We start from the raw sequence: 19,191 nt of genomic DNA on the forward strand, positions 1-19,191 counted from the left end.
TTTGCTAGGTTCAACATCCAGCCTTGAGTACTGATTCTCATTTCTTGGCAATATAGGTTTTGGGAATAACCAGTGATCATCCAAATAACTGGTCCCTACAAATCATGTGGAAGACCTCCTGGCTTTAGCGCCAGCATTATCCTCGCTATTGCAGGCGTTTGCACAGTGAATCAGCACATCGCAGCTATCATATTTCTCTATTCTTTTTCATCTTTTCAAGTTCCATGGAAAACTCTGGTTTTCTAATTCCATTTTTAGATGTGTATTCATATTTGAATTATTAAACATGTAACCAGTGGATGAGATTGTGATAGAATGGATTAAGCCAGTGCCTGCATTATCAGCATTCCACATGGACTCAATTTCTAGGTCCTGCTGCTCCACTTCTGATCCTGCTCCCTGCTAGTGCACACAGGGAAACAACAGAATTTGGTTGAAATGCTTGTGGCTCTACCACTCATGTGGGAAAACTCAGGTGGAGATGCTGGCATTGCTTCTGGTGTTGGACTGGCCAGTTGTCGGTACCATTTCGAGTGAACCGACAGACTGAAGATTCTCTCTCTTTCTCTCTCTCTCTAGGTCTCTTTCTCTCTTGCTCTCTATTAAATAAATCTTCAGGATGGTGCAACAATGTGCTGCATTACAGAAATCATTCTACATTCTTAGAATTCTCTCAAATTCTTTTTTAAAAAAGATTTATTTTATTTTCATTGCAAACTCAGATATACACAGAGGAGGAGAGAGAGGAAGACTTTCTGCCCGATGATTCATTTGGAGACTGCAACAGCCACAACTGTGCCAATCTAAAGTCAAGAGCCAGGAATTTCTTCCAGGTCTTCCACACAGGTGCAGGGTCCCAAAGCTTTGGGCCGTTCACAACTGCTTTCCCAGGCCACAAGCAGGGAGCTGGATGGAAAAAAGGGGCTGCCAGGACCAGAACCTGTGCCCATATGGGATCCCGGTGCATTCAAGGCAAGGACTTTAGCCACTAGGCCACTGTGTCGGGCGCAGAATTCTCTCAAATTCGTAAAGGCAAATAATAAATGTTCATACACACACACTCACCGATGTAGCGCAAAAGTTCATGGATACAGTACTAAATCCATGTATTTAGGGCCCCTCAAAAATTAGTGGAAATTTTTGTTACAAAAATAATACATGTGATTTAAGAAAAATTGCAATACAATAAACTCGTTTAACTCTTTCTAACCAATATTTTGCAATGGTGTTTTATGTCTACACAGATATACATATCAGTTTACAGGACAGCAATGCATATATGAGTGGATAGTGAGACAGAAAATGGATAATCATAAAATTGCATCCCACTACTCACCAATAAAACAACGTAACTCTTAGCACATAGGAGGTTATGAGGAAGACAGACAAACATTTACAAGGCTCTTCCATCATTTTTTTTAAGATTTATATATTTTTATTTGAAAGGCAGATTTACAGAGAGAAATATTTTCCATTCACTGATTCACTCCCCATGCAACAGCCAGAGTTAAGTGCATCCGAAGCCAAGAACTCAGGGCCTCTTTCAGGTATCCCACCTAGGTGCAGGGTCCCAAGGCTTTGAGATGTCCTCAACTGTTTTCAGAAGGCACAAGCAGGGAGCTGGATGGGAAGCAGGGCTGCTGGGACATGAACCAGCATCCAAATGGGATCCCAGTGCATGCAAGGCGATGACTTTTGCCACTATGCTACCACGCTGGGCCCCTTTCCTATCATTCCTTAATACCACCAGACTTTCAGCTGTTGCTAGTTTTGTTTTTGTTCAAATGTTAATCAGACTGGCAAAAATCAATGATCAGACTGGTTAAAATCTCAACATTCACCAATATTCTTTGTCGGTGAGTCTGTAGGGAAACCAGGACACTGGCATTGCTAGTGAAAGTGAAAATGGACTCAGTGTCTTTGGAAGCCAGCTTGTCAATATGCAGAAAAATCACATCTCATCTTTGGCTCAGCGAAACTTCCTCCAGAAATTTAACCTACAGATACTCATTTGCAATTGTGCAAATTGGCGTATGCTCAAATTTATTCAAGGTGCTTTTATTTATGAGATTTTTTAAAAATAAAAATGCCCATAAATTCATGATCCACAAAATATGATATAACTCCAATTCAAACTGAAAGAGCTCCATTGAAGGTAATGTCTACCCAGATTCTCACCCTTGACTTGACTTATTTGGCTATTTGGGCCATGATTGGCCTTGGGGTCTAGGCAAAGTGAGCAGAGATGCAGCGTCCTCTCCCACATCTCATCTACTCCCCTTGCTCAGTGCTTATACAGTGGATAATCCTTACACTCAAGTTGTCTCATGACCATGTACTGTTTATTATTATTGTATTAGAATATAATGCAGTAAGCCTCCCCTTCTGGCTATTATTTAGCCCTTGGAAATAAGAATCATATCCTCAATAGCCCTAGTGTGACTCAGTGTGTTTGGTTCAATCTGTGGGCCAGACTGAGAGTAAAAGCTTAGTTATATGTAGCTAATATATGTGGGCTTCACATGGATGAGTGGCCTGGAAGCAGGCCAGATTTGCCTGAACTGGCACTGAATGAGTATAAATGTTTCGATGAAATTCTAAATTCTAACAGCACAGCAACACAGGGATTGAGTAATCCCTCTTTATTCATTAGGGATTTAATATTAATGTCATGATGATAAAAAAAAACTATACACTAATTAATGGAAGTAAAGCAATTTCTTACTGCATTATTTCATTATTATTTTTAAAATCAGTGACTTCAGAACAATGAAACCCACAATGTTCTACTTCATGTAGGAGAAGTGGTAATGGTACAGACAAAACCACAGGGTATTTCACCCCCTTTGGGGGATTCCACAAAACCTTGGAAGAAGGCTAAATGGTAGGTTCACTATCTGAGGATTACTGAGGACCCAAATGAGACCAGCAACAGAAAGTGAAAACGGTGAACTCAAAGCACAGAGACAGTAGGAAGCTGAGATCAATGTGTTTTTGAGTCATCCACTGGAGAGCGTTTTCAAGAACACACAAGTGTCTCTTTCAAGCATGGGAATCTGAATGTGTCACTAGCACAAAGTGTGTCACTAGTGCAAATGCTATCCCAAAAGACCAGAAAATGTTGACTGTGCAGAACTCAGGAACAAATAAGGAAACAATTTGAGTAACTCCCGTGTAGACGTTATTCATTATGTTTGAGGCAAGAACAGTGAAAAACACTGTAACATGTACCTTTTGCAGACACATCTGAAAATAGCTGACATAAGAGGACTCTAAATACTGATGGACATGACTTCCTGAGCTGCAAGATCAAGCTCTGTGTTAATTATTAAGACAACATAAAGCCCCTGAAGGATCTGAAGCCCAGGCAGTGGTGGGGTAAAAAGTGCTCTCAGAAAAGAAACGAAGAAAATCAAATTTCAAAAGAGTTCTGGAACATCACTTGAAATAATTCAGCTTGCCCTGAATATGCCTCAGGTTTTGTCCTACTTGGGTTTTGAAATTGCATGTCCTTGCACTCATTATGCTACAAGGGTGCGAATGTCATGTTTTTCCTTTTTATATCACACAAAAGAGCACTTGAGTTTTCCCTCATCAAGATTGCACTGTGAGCAAAGTGGCGTAAAAACCAAAGAAAGGACCTGCAAGGAATGCTTATGATCATGCTTCTCAGAGAGATTTCATGCCCAGAGATTCATGAATTTATTCCAAGAACAATAAGGAATGATTCTATTATCTCTTGAATGTGGCAGAAGTGATTCTCAAAATAGTGAAACCACCGCTAGCCTGAACTCAAAACATTAATGTATTACTGAATTTTAATGGATAAACAAATATTTTTGGATAATATACTTAAATTATTTTATAAGATTCTAAATTCTTAGTTTTCTAATTTAATCATAATTTTAATGGTCAAAGTTATAAATTAAAAAAAAATAGATACATAGAGTTGAGTAATTGTAGCATTCTCTTTTTCCTAATTAGTTTTTAAGCCTACCCATTTTCAGGGAAAAATCCTAGAAATATTTCATATTAGGAGGCAAATATCACTTCTTACATATGTAATAACTACGTATAGAAGTTATTATTTTATATATCATGCAACCAAGGCTGAAGAACTGCTGATAATTTGTGCAATATGAGAAAGTTATGGGTAATCTTGGTTGATCTGTATTCAAAATTTTAGCAGAGATGAAAAAAATGTTTTCCTACATTGAGTTTAATGTGTAATAACCTGTCAGATTCTTTCTTTCTCCTGGGACACACTAAAATGCTGCATATCATTGATTATTCATCTTCCGTTCACTAGAATAATTCAGAAATACATGCTCATTTTTCTTGATCAATGTTCAAAGAAAATATCAATGATTCCCCAAAGGCAACAACATCAACAATTACATTTTCTTCAGTTAGTTATCTTCTCTCAGATTTCAGAGACTTTTGTTGCTTCTTGGAGTTGAAAAGAAGCCATAATTTGTTATTATACTCCTTTGACTTTAACAATAGAGTCTAACACCTGGAAGTTGCCTTCACTTTTGCCTCAACTTAGGATAGGAAATTTTGAAGGGGAGTTACTAAAGGTGAGGAAGAGGAAGAAGGAAAGGACAAATTCACATGTGAAATATGGCTGCTGGAAACTGTTACTTCACTAAGAAAATTCAAGAGAAAGAAAACTAAACCAAGGCACAGACGTTCCTTTCATTGCTCTCCATCTTTGGGGAGATGTCTTTGAGTTCGTTTAGGTTCCAAATCACTGTGTCCATAACATACTTCAGAGTGCTTTTCCTTCCAGTTGGAGGTGTTTTAATGTGAACTGGTAGCTGTTTAAGTCATCTGGAAACTAACTTTGAACCCAATTTCCCTCAGTCCTGTGGCTTTAAGTGTTTTGACCACAACAGAATGCTCACATTCACTGATTGTCTATTATATGTCCATACTGTTGGCCATACACAGAAGGATGAACACAAAACTGACAGTTGGGGAAGGAAAACAAGAGCCAAATAATTTAATTTAGCAGAACAAATGTCACAAGAGAGTGTGGAAAGTTCAAAATGGAAGAGTGGCTAAGAATTATTCAGACAGTCTCCTTGCCATAGCTGACACAGGCCAGGCAGGCAAAGAAAGTGGAATGATTTCTTTCTGGAATTTTCATATTTGAAGGCAGATTTGCTTGAAAAGCTGCCAAGGTTGAATAAGCTCAGGGTTAAGAAGGAGAGGGAGTCCTCAGGAAACAGCATAATTTAAAAGATCACCCCGAGGTAACTGACATTTTGCTTTCTTTGATTCAATTATATGTGATTTTTTGTTGGAAGATAATAAATGTTTATTTATATAGCAACTTATAAAATTGGAATCATTTTATTTTATTGTGTTGTTACACTTACTCTATTACTTCTTATTTTTAATCTCTTTCTGTAATTAATGTATGAACTCCATCCTAAAATATATAAAAGGTACAAAGGAATAGGAAACAGTGGGCGGTTCGGCAGGGCCCAGGTGGCCTGGCCTGAGCCGTTAGGTCCACCTTTGTGGAGGGAGCCAGGCCCATCAGTCTCTCAGTGTAACGCTGCAGCCACACCTGTACACTCAGTCATGCACTGAATTACACACCGCCTGGGATGCTGGTCCCTTCAGCTGAAGGAAGTGAACTCATCTTCACAGCAGCAAGTTCCTCTGAACTTTCTGGATGTTGACACTATCTGGCATCAGGATAGATCAGGAAATGCTTCAAGATCAGAGAATTCCATCACATGCCAGTTGTGCTTGGAAGAAGAGAACTACAGATGCATATTCCCACCTTTGCTCCTCCTTTCTTTAATCATACTTGCCTGAGATCCCTTTTAAAATCACCATTCAGTCATTCAAGAATTGGAAACTTCTGTGACTAAAGAACAGATCTGTGGATGCTATATCGACGTTTGTATTCCAGAAACACCTCCTTTTCCTCTAGTTACCATTTTTTCATAATTCTTCCTTTACTTTTGTCTCATTATTGCTTCTTGGTTGTGTTTCAGGCTGTGTTAAAAGCTTAATTCCTGTGATGATCACTGCAGTGATGCTATGAAGACGATTTGATACATTTCCAGTCAATAGCAATGTGCTCACTGCCCCATGACAAGAGCATTGTATTGTCTTTGGGGAAGGATGAAAGTAGACAACCCCTTGAGAAGCTAAAAAACGAGCTTAAAGGATTTGTTAGGATGTCAGACGGGTTACATTATGAAAATGGATTAGCAAAGCTGCGAAATGGTGCAGAGATCTTAAAGCGCCATGTGAATGAACTAGGACATAGGTGATGGAAAGGTCTGGGGTGGCCCACTCAACAGGAGGACACAGAGGATGAGATGCAAGTGTTTGCATTATATATTGAGTCCATTCAATTTCACTGTTGTCGTTGAATATAGTCAATGGCACCACACGTGCTTTCAAAGTGTACTTGCTGAATGATTAAATAGAATACAAGAATGGAATTGCACTCCTTTTTTACAAGTTACCTACTAAGATACTTAACCTAAAACTCATTCATGAGGATCAATGATAATTTCCACTTCAAATTACAAAATTTATGTCAAGCAGTGTTGCAAATTATAGCAACTAATTTTGCCAAGGAATAGAAAGCAGAGTCTCACAATAGAGTACCCAAACTTGAACTACAATAAGACTTTAGTAACACAAACTGGCAATGTACATCAAGTTCCTTAAAATACTCCATTAGCATATTTGCCCTTTTGTGGCCACTTCACAGCTTAATGGGATTAACAACCTTGAAATTGCCCTCCACGTCTTAATTCACTTTATTTCTCCAACACAGAAGTCATTACTCGGTCTCCTAGAGCTGTTATTTAGAACTGTGATGTTCCATTACTCCGCTGCATCACAAGCAAAAGGGAGGATCTCGGGGTTGTCTCATCACACACTGACATCTGAGGATGTCGGACTTGCTTGAGGAAAACAATAAAAATGAGCCAAAGGATGAACTGAAGGTAAAGCAGTGTTTGCAGTCTACATGCAGCCCTGGCAACCCTGTCACTGTTCAGAATCTTCAAATCACCAGAAAAAGTTGCCATGGTCATGCAATGTGTGAGATCAGGAGGTAATATAATTGAAGCTCAAGTTCAGAGACTATTGGTTAGCTAATTTATTTCTTTTCCATGTTACTAGGCATTCAAGTTAAGGTTAAAAAGAAAAGATTTGGGGGCCCAGCACACATGGCCTAGCGGCTTAAGTTCTCACCTTGAACACGCAAGGATCCCATATGGGCACCAGTTCTAATCCCGGCAGCTCCACTTCCCATCCAGCTCCCTGTTTGTGGCCTGGGAAAACAGAGGAGGAGAGCCCAAAGACTTGGGACCCTGCACCCACATGGGAGACCTGGACGAAGTTCCTGGCTCCTGGCTTTGGATCGGCATAGCACCAGCCATTGCGCTCACTTGGGGAGTGAATCATTGGACGGAAGATCCTCACTCAGCACTTTCCAGCCATGTGGAATGACTTGCACATTGAGACGTTCCCCGCAAGACTGAAATGCTTTATGCTTCAATGTATTTCTTTGCCTCTAAGTATCACTCCTGGGTTCCTGCTATATGTTTATTTGAAGATAATCCAAGTATTCTATATTAAACCTATTTCTCACCAACACATAGATATGATTGTCACACATTCCACAATAAGATTGTGCATTATCCTCAGTGGATTTGCATGTGCCAATGGCCAATAGAACCTGGGGAGAAGCGATGTTTGCCACATTCAGGTAGAAGCCTTGAAAAGCTAGCACATGCGCCCTCTTAATTTGCTTCTCTACAGTGGCAGCATTCTAAATGATGGAACCTCAGCCGCAATTCCTGAATGAGAACACTGTGGAAGAAGACCTCCCCTCAGTGTTTCACAGGTATGCAACACAGGCGTGGGGCAGCTACAAATAACCATAAAATGACCACCGAGATAGGAGGTTATATTATTGACCAAATAGGTACCTTTTGTGTGCCTGAAGCACCATATTTTTCGTCTCTCTCAAATAGCTATCCAACTCAATTTCTGCCGTCTCTGCTGGCAGACCACAGCCTCCACATGCCCATGTCTTGCGCCCTATATCCTTCCTAACAGACAGTTGATGCTAACACTGGTATCTACTCACAGTTATGGCAAGTAGCACCAGTGTAGCCTGTGTCACTGCAGTTGCAATGGAAGGTGGACCAGGACTGGGAGCAGCTCCCTCCATGTTCACAGTAGTTTGGCAAACACCTAAGGGGAGCAAACAGAATAAATAAGGTCAGCTGGAACACCCATATATCATTGTTAAATGCACAGTGCCATTTTTAAGCTAAGATTCATGCTACAGGTAGTCAAAGCATTATGACAAACTGAAAAATATTTTTGTCACGAATATTGCAAATTCTCCAAAATTTTCACAGAATCTATCCAGCAACCACATTTAGATAGATCTGTCTTAAAAAGTACTATTTAAATTATGAAAACTATATGTAGCATTTAGCATTGTTCACAATGACATGTCTCCTGATGAGGAATTGTTGTGTGTGACATAAGGAAAGCTGTAACATACAAACCTTGATGAGTTATTACAAACCAACCACAATGTCAACCCAAACTACAGCAGGTTCAGCCTTCTTTACGTGAAAAGTTTAGTATGAAAGCATGCTAGAAATGGCTTGTGGTTTAATGGGCAAAGTCATCGCTGTGATACCCCATATGGGCAACATTTTGTGACCCTGTTCATTCCCTTCTCATCCAGCTGACTACTAATGTGTCTAAGAGTGCAGCAGAGAATGGCCCAAGGCCTTGGGCCTCTGCACTCATGTGCAGCTCCTGGCTCCTGGCATCGGCTGGATCCCACTCTGGCCCATTAACTATTTAAGGAGTTAAACAGTGGATGGAGGATCTCTCTCTCTCCCACTCTCCAGCTCTCCCTCTCATCTCTCTCTGATATTCTTCCTTTCAAATAATTGCAGATATATTTTTTTTAAAGATTTATTTTATTTTTTTTGGAAAGGCAGATATACAGAGAGGAGGAGAGACAGAGAGGAAGATCTTCTGCCTGATGGTTCACTCCCCAAGTGAGCACAACAGCCGGTGCTATGCCAATCCAGAGCCAGGAGCCAGGAGCTTTCTCCAGGTATCCCACACGGGTGCAGGGAGCTGGATGGGAAGCAGAGCCGCCGGGATTAGAACCGGCGCCCATATGGGATCCCGGGCATGCAAGGCGAGGACCTTAACCACTGCGCCACCGCATCAGGCCCATTGCAGATATATTTTTAAGTAAATAAACAATGACGATAACAAAGTTAGACAAATATTTTTAAAAATTTAAAACAGTTCAATTTTTTAAAACTGTTTAAAGAAAACATATTAGGTACTGCACAACTTAATGGAAATGAAGGCAAAATTAATTTCCTTTGTACAAGTAATCTTCCATTTCATAAATATCCACCAGGGTGTTTCTAAAAAGTTCATCCAAAATGTTTATTAAGAAAATAAAACACTCTGCATAGATTTCAAAACTCATTGCGCTACCATTCATTTGCTCTTAATTCCATTTCTCCATGAAAGTTTGTGAAATGCCCTCATCTCAGTGCACCTTCATGCTCAGCCATCAACTGTGTGGAGCCTCGGTTAGTAGACTGTACCTCTAATGCCATGGCATTAATGTCTCACTGTCCCCACAGTGAGACAATTTGGCAAGTACTCAGCAAATATAGCAAACAGAATTAAGAATGACAGCCATGATAAAAACTGTTATTCTTTAAAATAATTTTATGAGTCCAAGAAGCTAATATACATGCCTGTGTTCAGATATTTTCATAGAAGTTCTCTGCTCAGCACAGCAAACATACATTCACTAAGATCACATGAACCCTTTCCAGGAAGAACCTCCTTTCACTCAGGTTAGCTCAAGTTGGGATAGACAGGAGCTCAAAAAGACTTTTGGTTTATTCACTTCTTGTAATCTGAACTTTATAACTTTAGGCTTCCAAATCTCACGGGACAACAGGAGGAGAGGGATTGGAGCTATAATAATATTTGTAAGTTTTGAAGATATGTTTAACAAGCTTAAATGAACTTTGCATTGCTAATAAAAATGTAGGCTATAAATCCACTTGACCACAGGCACTCAAAGGTAATGATTTATTGAGATGGAGTTGAAGATTACTTGGCAAAGGGAAAATCTGATATTCCCAGAGTGAGAAGAAATAATGAATGAATACTCGCAGGGGTGTCCTGGAGCTGGGTTCATTTTGGTTCGGTGCACATTGTAATTAGAAACCGTCATCTATAGAGTCTGCACTTGAAATATGAGATGCACATGGCAAACTTATTTGAAAAAGGACAGTTGTGAAGTGTAAAACCCAAGTGCCGAGAGATGCTCACTTTCGATGTAGCCCTGTAATCCTACAGTGTCACATGTGTGTCAAGGGCAGATGTGGCTTCTATTTGTGCATATTGTTGGAAAAAAAAAACTACTATCATGGACACAATATGCTTTTGCATCTCTCCAAGAGCCCCGCTAAGCAGGCATTGTCTTGGAAGTTGTTTTAGATAACAGTGATGAGTTAAAAGAAAGGCATGGAAGAGTGGCAAACAGAAGAGGCAAGACAACAAGGCATCAGAATAAAAACATATTCTCAGTAATTAATCATTGTCAAAGGACAGTTGCTCCCGATTTGTGATTTTCTCCAAAGGAGGAAAACTGAATCATCTAGGGGAAAATTAGAGGCAAATGAGTCTGAGAAATTGAAGTGAGAGTTCAATTTGAAACATCCTGGCCAGCAAACTTTGAATAGAGTGACCTCTCTCTCATTAAAGTTATAAACCATCTCCTTGCAACTGAATGTCAATTTCATAAACATGTTGGAAATTGTGAGGGGAAAAGCAGCCTTTTGTACATCACAGGGAAAGACATTCAGTTATAAAGAAGGTAGACACTCAATAAATGCTTGTTTATTGAATAGCTGGCTGCAATAAAGGGATGTACTTGGGAAATAAACAAAATACATGATCAACACTGTATAGGATATTTAAAGGAGTATATTCAACAACTCTGCCCATAAAGTGTCTTAAACATCTCAAAGAACCCTTAGAGCTGGAAGTCTCTCCTGATTTACAAATAACATGATATTCTATAAGATGATCCTTTTTTAATGAGAAAGGAAAATAAACTAAAAAAAAGAACCAGGGCATCACATGTACAAAGAGCCAGGTCATTAAATGTATAATCATAAGAAATTCAATATCACTATTTTAGAACCAGAAATAATTCTTGTCAAACACGTGTTCTGCATGTCCTCTCTGGATAAAGCATCTTCCTCAGAACCTAAGGGGCTCCTGATTCATTCCTGAAATGTTTCCTTCAACTCAAGCCCAGGAGGAGATATCTGGACAACAGTAAGGACTCCCATCACAGGCCAATGTGCCTGGAACTGTGACAGAGAACATGCTTGCTGCGCCTACAAGTGCTAGACGCGTCTGGAGGGCAGTGCAGGGTCATGGTTGTTCTAGCGACCACAGAGGTGTGAGGTAGACTCTCCCATAGTACATTACGCTGCTGAAAGCAAGTACTCTCAGCTCACCAATCTGGAACTCTCACCAGTTCTCCTCTGTAATCATTTTCATTCACTGCACTACTCCTGCACTAGCCCAGATTTGTCCATGGAACACGTAAACTTCTGATACCTTCCCTCTCGGCCCCCCTCCATTGCTAACAACCAGGTTGGTAGAACACTTGCAGTCTCTTTTGCTGTCTCTGGGGACTTTGTGCTTCTCTCCTTTGCCTGTTTCCTTTTGTTCCAAATAGTTACATATGCAAAATGAAGCACGCATGCCTATTATGCTTTAAGCTTCATGCCACACTCTGTGGTAGGCAGCTGCAATAATTATGTCAGTGAATCAATAAAACAATATTGAAAAACAAGTATCATTATGTCCAGGATGGTGGCAGTTATTGGGTTAGTGGCTCAATCAAAAAACCCAGAAGTAAGGTCTGACATACACGTTGGAGGGTTAAAATACGGCTGTTTGTTGCCAAAGTTATCCAAAACCTACTGCAGAACTCCTTCCGGCTCTCTTGCTCCGCTTCAGATCCAGCTCCCTGCTAACATGTGTAGGAAAACAATGCAGGGTGAGCCAAGCCTTAGGCCCCTGACACCCACGTGGGAGACTGGGAACAAGCCCTGAGCCACTAGCTTCAGCTTATTTCAGATTTGCCTTTTGCAGTCACTTGAGGAATGAATCTGAAGATGGAACATCAGCTCAGTCTGTCATTCTGCCTTTCAAGTAAATAAATAAATCTGTCAATAAAACAATCCTGGCTGTTAAACAAATATTATAAACTCTATATGTACAAATCAAACGCATCAATCATCCACTCTGGAATGAAAAAAAAAAACAGTCTTTACGGGGTAACTGTTTCAGGGGAGAGGGGATAGGGAAGGCACACACGGCCTTGAGTCTGTTCTGCTGCCAACCTAAGAACCCTAGAGACTCTAAAGCCTGTTTCTTATGGCCTAGCCTAGCCAGCCAGTTCTGCCAAATCAACCCTGGCGATCAATGGGGTGACAGATGTCGTACCCAGATCGCCCACACATCCAATGACATCATTTGGAAAGTAACTTGAATCGGTCAATACAAATACTGAAAGAACCTGTGACATACTGGTTTCTTCTTAAGTAATGAGTATTTGACATTTTGAACCAGTAATAGTTAACTACTTATTCAGCAGATTTTGGAAGACACTGAGTCACATAGTGAAAGGCTTTTATTTTTTCTCTGATGGAAACAGCTTTGGGGACAGAGCAACAGCAGAAATACAGGGCTTAGCCATAAAGAACCTAGACTGCTAAAGCAGGTATTCTCTCATCCTCACCAAATGTGAGTGTGCAGGTGGAAGCCTCACCCCCAGACTGGCTTCAGGCACAGCCCCATCTTGCTTAAGTGTGCCTAAAGAAACCAGGAAATCCAGGCCCGGCATGATAGCATAGTGGTTAAAGTCCTCGCCTTGCACGCACCAGGATCCCATATGGGTGCTGGTTTTAATCCTGGTAGCCCCGCTTCCCATCCAGCTCCCTGCTTGTGGCCTGGGAGAGCAGTCGAGGACGGCCCAAAGCCTTGGGACCCTGCACCCCCGCATGGGAGACTCAGAAGATGCTCCTGGCTCCTTTGGATTAGCTTAGTTTCAGCCGTTGTGGCCACTTGGGGAGTGAACCATCGGATGGAAGATCTTCCTCTCTGTCTCTCCTCTTCTCTGTATATCTACCTTTCCAATAAAAATAAATAAATCATTAAAAAAGGGAAAAATATTAAATCCTTGAGCACTATCCTAGTCAAGCCTGCAGCATACCACTTAAAGATATGATGGTTACTAGTCAGCGTGACCATCTAAAGGAAAATTCATTTAATTCCATAACATTGTATATTGTTGCTGATGTTTTGTTGGGGCTTTTAACTGACCGGGACTTTACTCTGTTAGCTCTACCTTCAGACCAGAGAAGGTCTCCCCAAGAAGCCACTGAACTTATCTGGACAATAAGATGCTGGACTCTATGCTAGGTATATGCTTGCAATGAAGGAATCTCAACTGAACTTGAACTGTGGTTATGCAACAAGGGGAAGGACTCCACCATAGGGAGAGGGTTGTGGGAGGGGTGGGGGAATCCCAGTGCCTATAAAACTATCACATAATACAATGTTAATAACAATTTTAAAAAAAAACAATAAAGCTTGTCTTTGCAAAATCAAAAAAAAAGAAAGAAAGAAAGAAAGAAGGAAACGAAATGAAGTGTAAATTCCCATTCCTTTAGTAAGAGCAGCTACACTTCAAGTCCTCCTCCAGCCCTAGTGGCTATGTGTCAGTTCACATAAAGATCATTTCTATTATTAGAAAACGTTCCACCACCCATTTTCTAGATCAGAACGCTAGAGCAAATGTCCTTCAGTCATAGAAGCAAATGTTTATCTTTTTAGCCTGTAAGTTTCATTCATTTCCAAGGTGTAACATTCTGATCTACACTGAAATCACAGTATAGGAACTCAAGGGTGTACACCAAATTGCCATTTCTTTCTTCTACCATCTAACACTGCATTGGGGCAGTGCTTTCCATTATGTGCTTCCTGGTGTTAAATGTGTCTTCATGTAGATCTTTAACTACGATTCATTTTATTTTCTTGATTTTCCTCATCGATTGCCATTTTGCCAATCAGCCATCTATTTTAATCTGATGCATCTTTCCTTGATCAATCCAGGAAGAGTCTAGCTAGACTCAGGTATCATGCAATGCCTCAACGATGCTCCAAGAAGAGCTAAAGATGCTTGCATTGTCTTTCAAATGCAAGCTTGACTTTTAAGAAATATGTCTAATTTACCAAGTGGGCGGCACTGATTTCTATTTGAAATGAAAATATTTCTAAGTGAAAATATTTGTTAACTATACAGTGTTGGGAAAAGTAACCATCATTTGAAAGCCTTGGTGTGCTTCCTCATAAAATGAAAATTGTTTTTATATGTTTTAATATAGCAATTCATATACCGAGCGGGAGGTTTTGTTCAGGACAATATCATCATAGCACCAGGTTCAATATTAAATTTTAATAAACTGAAGTGGTTTTATTCTAAGAACCATGAGAAATCATAGTAGGAAAACCTCAAAGTAGAAAAAAATATCCCCCTACATACTTTCCATTTTACAAAGATGTTTAGACAGTGCTTGGCAAAGGTTAGAAACAGCTGTTTGTGCTAGGAAATGTGGAAGAGTTCGACAGAGCTAAATGAATCATAGTAATGTTGTTCATGTCTCTACTACACTATGCAGAAAGAGAGAAAGGGAGAAAAAAGAGAGAAAGGAAGGAAAGAGGATACAAGGAAGGAAGGAAAGGAGGGAGGGAGGGAAGGGAGGGAGAGAGGAAGGGAGGGAGGGAGGAAGGAAAAGAGAGAAGGGAAGGGAGGGAGGGAGGGAGGGAGGGAGGGAGGAAGGAAGGAAGGAAGGAAGGAAGGAAGGGAGGGAAGGAAGGAAAGAAGGAAGGAAGGAAGGAAGGAAGGAAGGAAGGAAGGAAGGAAGGAAGGAAGGAAGGAAGGAAGGAAGGAAGGAAGGGAGAGAGAGAAGGGAAGAAAGGAAGGGAGGGAAGGAGGGAGACGGAAAGGATAAATACAATGACAGGGTACAAACTGCACTGGATGCCAGGGCTGATTTCTAGGCTCATGGAAACAATATTATTTTTCAAGAGGGCACACTGTCTGCATATCTGATCATCAGAAGACTACTGACACCTACCAACAGTCCCCAAAGGCACTAATGCTCCGGCTCTGGCTCTGTTTCAACTCTCCTTCTATTACAAGAAATTACCTAATTTTCCTTCCTAAAGCACAGGACTATAATAAGGATAAAGAACTTTCTGTACTTCCTTCCACCACATTATTTCTTCACTGTGTTATTCAAATACATCACTCCAGTTTCCCTGTCTAATTTTATGAAGACCTTGCTGAACAAAAATGCTCTTGTTCTCTATTGCTTAGAAAAGGACCACTTAGGGCCCGGCGCGGTGGCGCAAGTGGTTAAGTCCTCGCCTTGCACGCCCGGGATCCCATATGGGCACCGGTTCTAATCCCGGCTGCCCCGCTTCCCTTCCAGCTCCCTGCCTGTGGCCTGGGAAAGCAGTCAAGGACAGCCCAAAGCTTTGGGACCCTGCACCCGCGTGGGAGACCCGGAAGAGGCTCCTGGCTTCGGATCGGCATAGTATCGACCGTTGCGGCTCACTTGGGGAGTGAATCATCGGACGGAAGATCTTCCTCTCTGTCTCTCCTCTCTGTATATCCGCCTTTCCAATAAAAAAATAATAAAAATAAATCTTTAAAAAAAAAGAAAAGGACCACTTAACACCAAGTGAACCATGGAAGCAGATACCAGCCTTGCTTTTACTAGGTCTGTGTGCTTTTCAAATAGAGTGTGATTTGACATGAGCCACAGGGAGAGGTTCTCAAGGAGAGAAAGAGGTGAAGGGCTCTGAGCCCAAATCATGTGTCTTCCTCTGGCCAGTTCTGGCCACTCAAACCCTCTTCTCATGTCTGTGGCCCTTTGCCAAATTTGCACAGAATCAGGAATTCACAATATCTGAGACTGAATCATGTTTCCTGGAAATAGGAAACACATGACCTTGAGTAGCCACTGAAACCTCCCTAAGCACCAATGTTGTTACCTATAAAAGGAAGAAATGAGCCACCAGAGGTTCTTATATTTGAATGATGGGGCCCGCGCAGTGGCTTAGCAGCTGAAGTCCTCGCCTTGAACATGCCAGGATCCCATATGGCACCAGTTCTAATTATGGCAGTCCTGATTCCCATCAAGCTCCCTGCTTTGGCCTGGGAAAGCAGTCAAGGACGGGCCAAAGTCTTAGGATCCTACACCCACGTGGGAGACCTGGAGGAGCTCCTGGCTCCTGGCTTTGGATCGGCTCAGCTCAGGCTGTTGCGGTCGCTTGGGGAGTGAACCATCAGATGAAAGATCTTACTCTCTGTCTCTCCTCTTCTCTGTATATCTGACTTTGCAATAGAAATAAATCTTTTAAATATTTGAATGATGATCTGGAGGCAATACTTGGAGAATCATCTTGTGGAATGCACAGGAATTTGGTGAGAATCGAATGAAATGATACTTGGAGAATGTTGTTCACTGTTACATAAAATATAACCTTTCCATTTCCTCCTTAAAAGAAACTGCATAGAAATGATAATAAAGAAATGAAAGTGATTTTGTGTTGATATGGCCTCATCCAACCATGAAGAAAAGAAGAGCACCATATTGGAGACTTTCTCACTTTGGCACTAAAGCTCCGAATGCATGGCATTGCCCTTGCAGTGGCTTTTCTGGCACCCAACATAAAGACATTCAGTTTTACAGAAAAATTGAAACATATGTATTACCCTGAAAGCCATCTTTATGTATTACCCTCTGTTTTTAACAAACTCCCATTCAGAGGGTAGGTTTTAGCATGAACGTGTTAATAGGTGATCACCCAACACGTAGCTTCTCCACACTGCCTTTTTATAAACCCACAGTGAAGAAACTGTCCAAGAGTTCAGCATCTTAAAAGATATGTAGGATAGGGGAAAGCAAGGACTCACTGAGGCAGAAGCCACACTTTGTAACTTATGCCCACACATGACCATTCTTTGGGAAAAAAAAAAAGCCTATTGTTTGACTCTACAAAGAATCAGAACAAAGCATCTGACCCACTGTACACAACAACAAGCCCAACAGGGGCACAGCCAAGTCTTCCATCCTTGGCTTCACTGCCCTTGAGCCACCTCCCCTCTTCTAACTGTGCAAATTGAGAGCTGTACTGTGTCCTTGAACTGTCTCAATGGAAAGCTTACAGGGTGTGGGATGTGTGGCCACAAGAACCTGCTGCTGAAAATAAGACCTCATGAAATCAGCACATGCCAATCTTGATAAACATGTACAACCATAGTTTGTGATGGGAGGCAGTCACTCCTACTATATTGGTGTCACCACCACTCACAGACTGTGAAGTTTGTCTAGAGAAAGAAAAATGTATGACTTTCGGTGGGGATTATCCAGAGTCTATTTTTATAATAAAAGGACAAGTTTCACTTATTGACAGCTAAAACTGATATCCAGCATTCCATCCCACCCTCACACCCCACCACTGCAATGCACCCTGGGAAGCAGGCAGGAGCTAAGTGACCATGGTCAAGAAAGTCTGGGGGAAGAAAGAATTCTCCCTTAGACTGATTTGGACTTATATTTGTAGAGAAACTTTGAGGCTAAAATATGTGAGACTCTGGCCAAGGCATTACCAAGAGTTTGGGTCCAGGTATGGCTAGAATCATGCCCCTTCTGCAACCTTATCACCTTTGCAAACTTCAGCCAATTCTGAACTCATGAGAAGACTTTACACAACTTAGCCATAGCAGCCAGAAATCTGTTAGAAATGCATGTCTCAGCAGTTTGTATTTCAGCAAGACGTTCTGGTCAGCCTCACACAAATGTGTTCTCTTTCACCTCTAACTCTCAAGGAAACCTCACTCACGGCATCCTGCAAATGTAGGGGCCTGCACATGTATAAGCCTGAGGATAGACGAGCCTTTTTAAAGTTTGTTGGCATGGAGCCTGATATTTCAGGGAGATATAAAACTACAATCTTGGCACCTAAACGCTGGCTGCTGTCCTAATGAATGATGCCTAGGGTCCTAGAAGGGCAAGCACCCAAGTTCAAGGCAAGGCACAGGGTTGATTGAATTGGGGGAAAAATAGGAGGTATTTTTATGCATAACATCCCCAGGCCTTTCTGGGGTCACTGGACAAGGTAAAACCTGGGGTGACAAGACCCATTCTCTTTTCTCTCCATGATGACAACATGGGGATAGATGAAGCTAGAGAGATGACAACATGGGGACAGCCTTACAACTGCATGTAAGACACGCAGCTAAGCACTTGTCTGCTCCCATCTTTCATTTAACCTTCTGCATGTCTTTTGTGATCTTGATTTGATAAAACAATAGAAGTATGAACAAAAGGTTGAGTAACATTGGCATATTTCAAGATACAAGTAATGATTTTCTATTGTCTTTCAAAGCTGTTGCCACCGGCATCGGAATTTCTCCAGGAGTAACCTCCTCTTGCCCTACTTGTCTGACGCCATCCTGTTTTGCATTTACATATCAGAGTGCATCACCTGTTCAGTTTAATGACCACCAGTGTGTTTCCAGCTTCTCTTGCCCTAGAATGTGAGCCTCACAGGACCAGAAGTGGTCCTGAAACTGATGTGAGCCCTGTCTCTGCACCTGACTAACCTGCCCCATTAAGATCCTGCCTGATATAGCACATCACTCCTCCTTTTGGAATGGAAAAACATTGAGTACAGAAAGTTGCACAGCTGAAAATTCTACCTGATCCTGCAGAAGATGGGATTACATATTTAAAGAGTCACACACACAACTGCCACTACTGATCACTGTTGGACAGTACATAGGAGAGAGAACCGTGGTGATCTGCACTTCATAGCTGCAGCTTTAGCTCTGTGTGTCCTTGGGAATGCTGAAATATTTCAATCTTGGTGCTTCTGAATTCTCAGCCCCACAACAGCTCCACTGATGCCCTGTCATGGTCGGTGTTACACATACACCTTATCTCTCTATGGGACTGAACTAGAAAAGGTGACCAACATATG

The 19,191-nt window shown here is 41.3% G+C and overlaps 1 protein-coding gene across 1 annotated transcript in view; it reads right to left on the reverse strand.

The window, feature by feature from the left end:
• The window catches only part of LOC121150356 (contactin-associated protein-like 5), a 298,680-nt gene that overhangs the window by 145,439 nt on the left and 134,050 nt on the right, over nucleotides 1-19,191 (reverse strand). The window contains exon 11 of the mRNA XM_040971200.1: nucleotides 8,135-8,241. Coding sequence (XP_040827134.1) covers nucleotides 8,135-8,241 — 107 coding nt within the window. The remainder of the gene's footprint in view (nucleotides 1-8,134; nucleotides 8,242-19,191) is intronic.

This window comes from Ochotona curzoniae, unplaced genomic scaffold (genome assembly GCF_017591425.1).
Source record: "Ochotona curzoniae isolate NIBS_2020 unplaced genomic scaffold, NIBS_Ocur_1.0 scaffold_4953, whole genome shotgun sequence".
In the NCBI taxonomy this organism is placed as follows: domain Eukaryota; kingdom Metazoa; phylum Chordata; class Mammalia; order Lagomorpha; family Ochotonidae; genus Ochotona; species Ochotona curzoniae.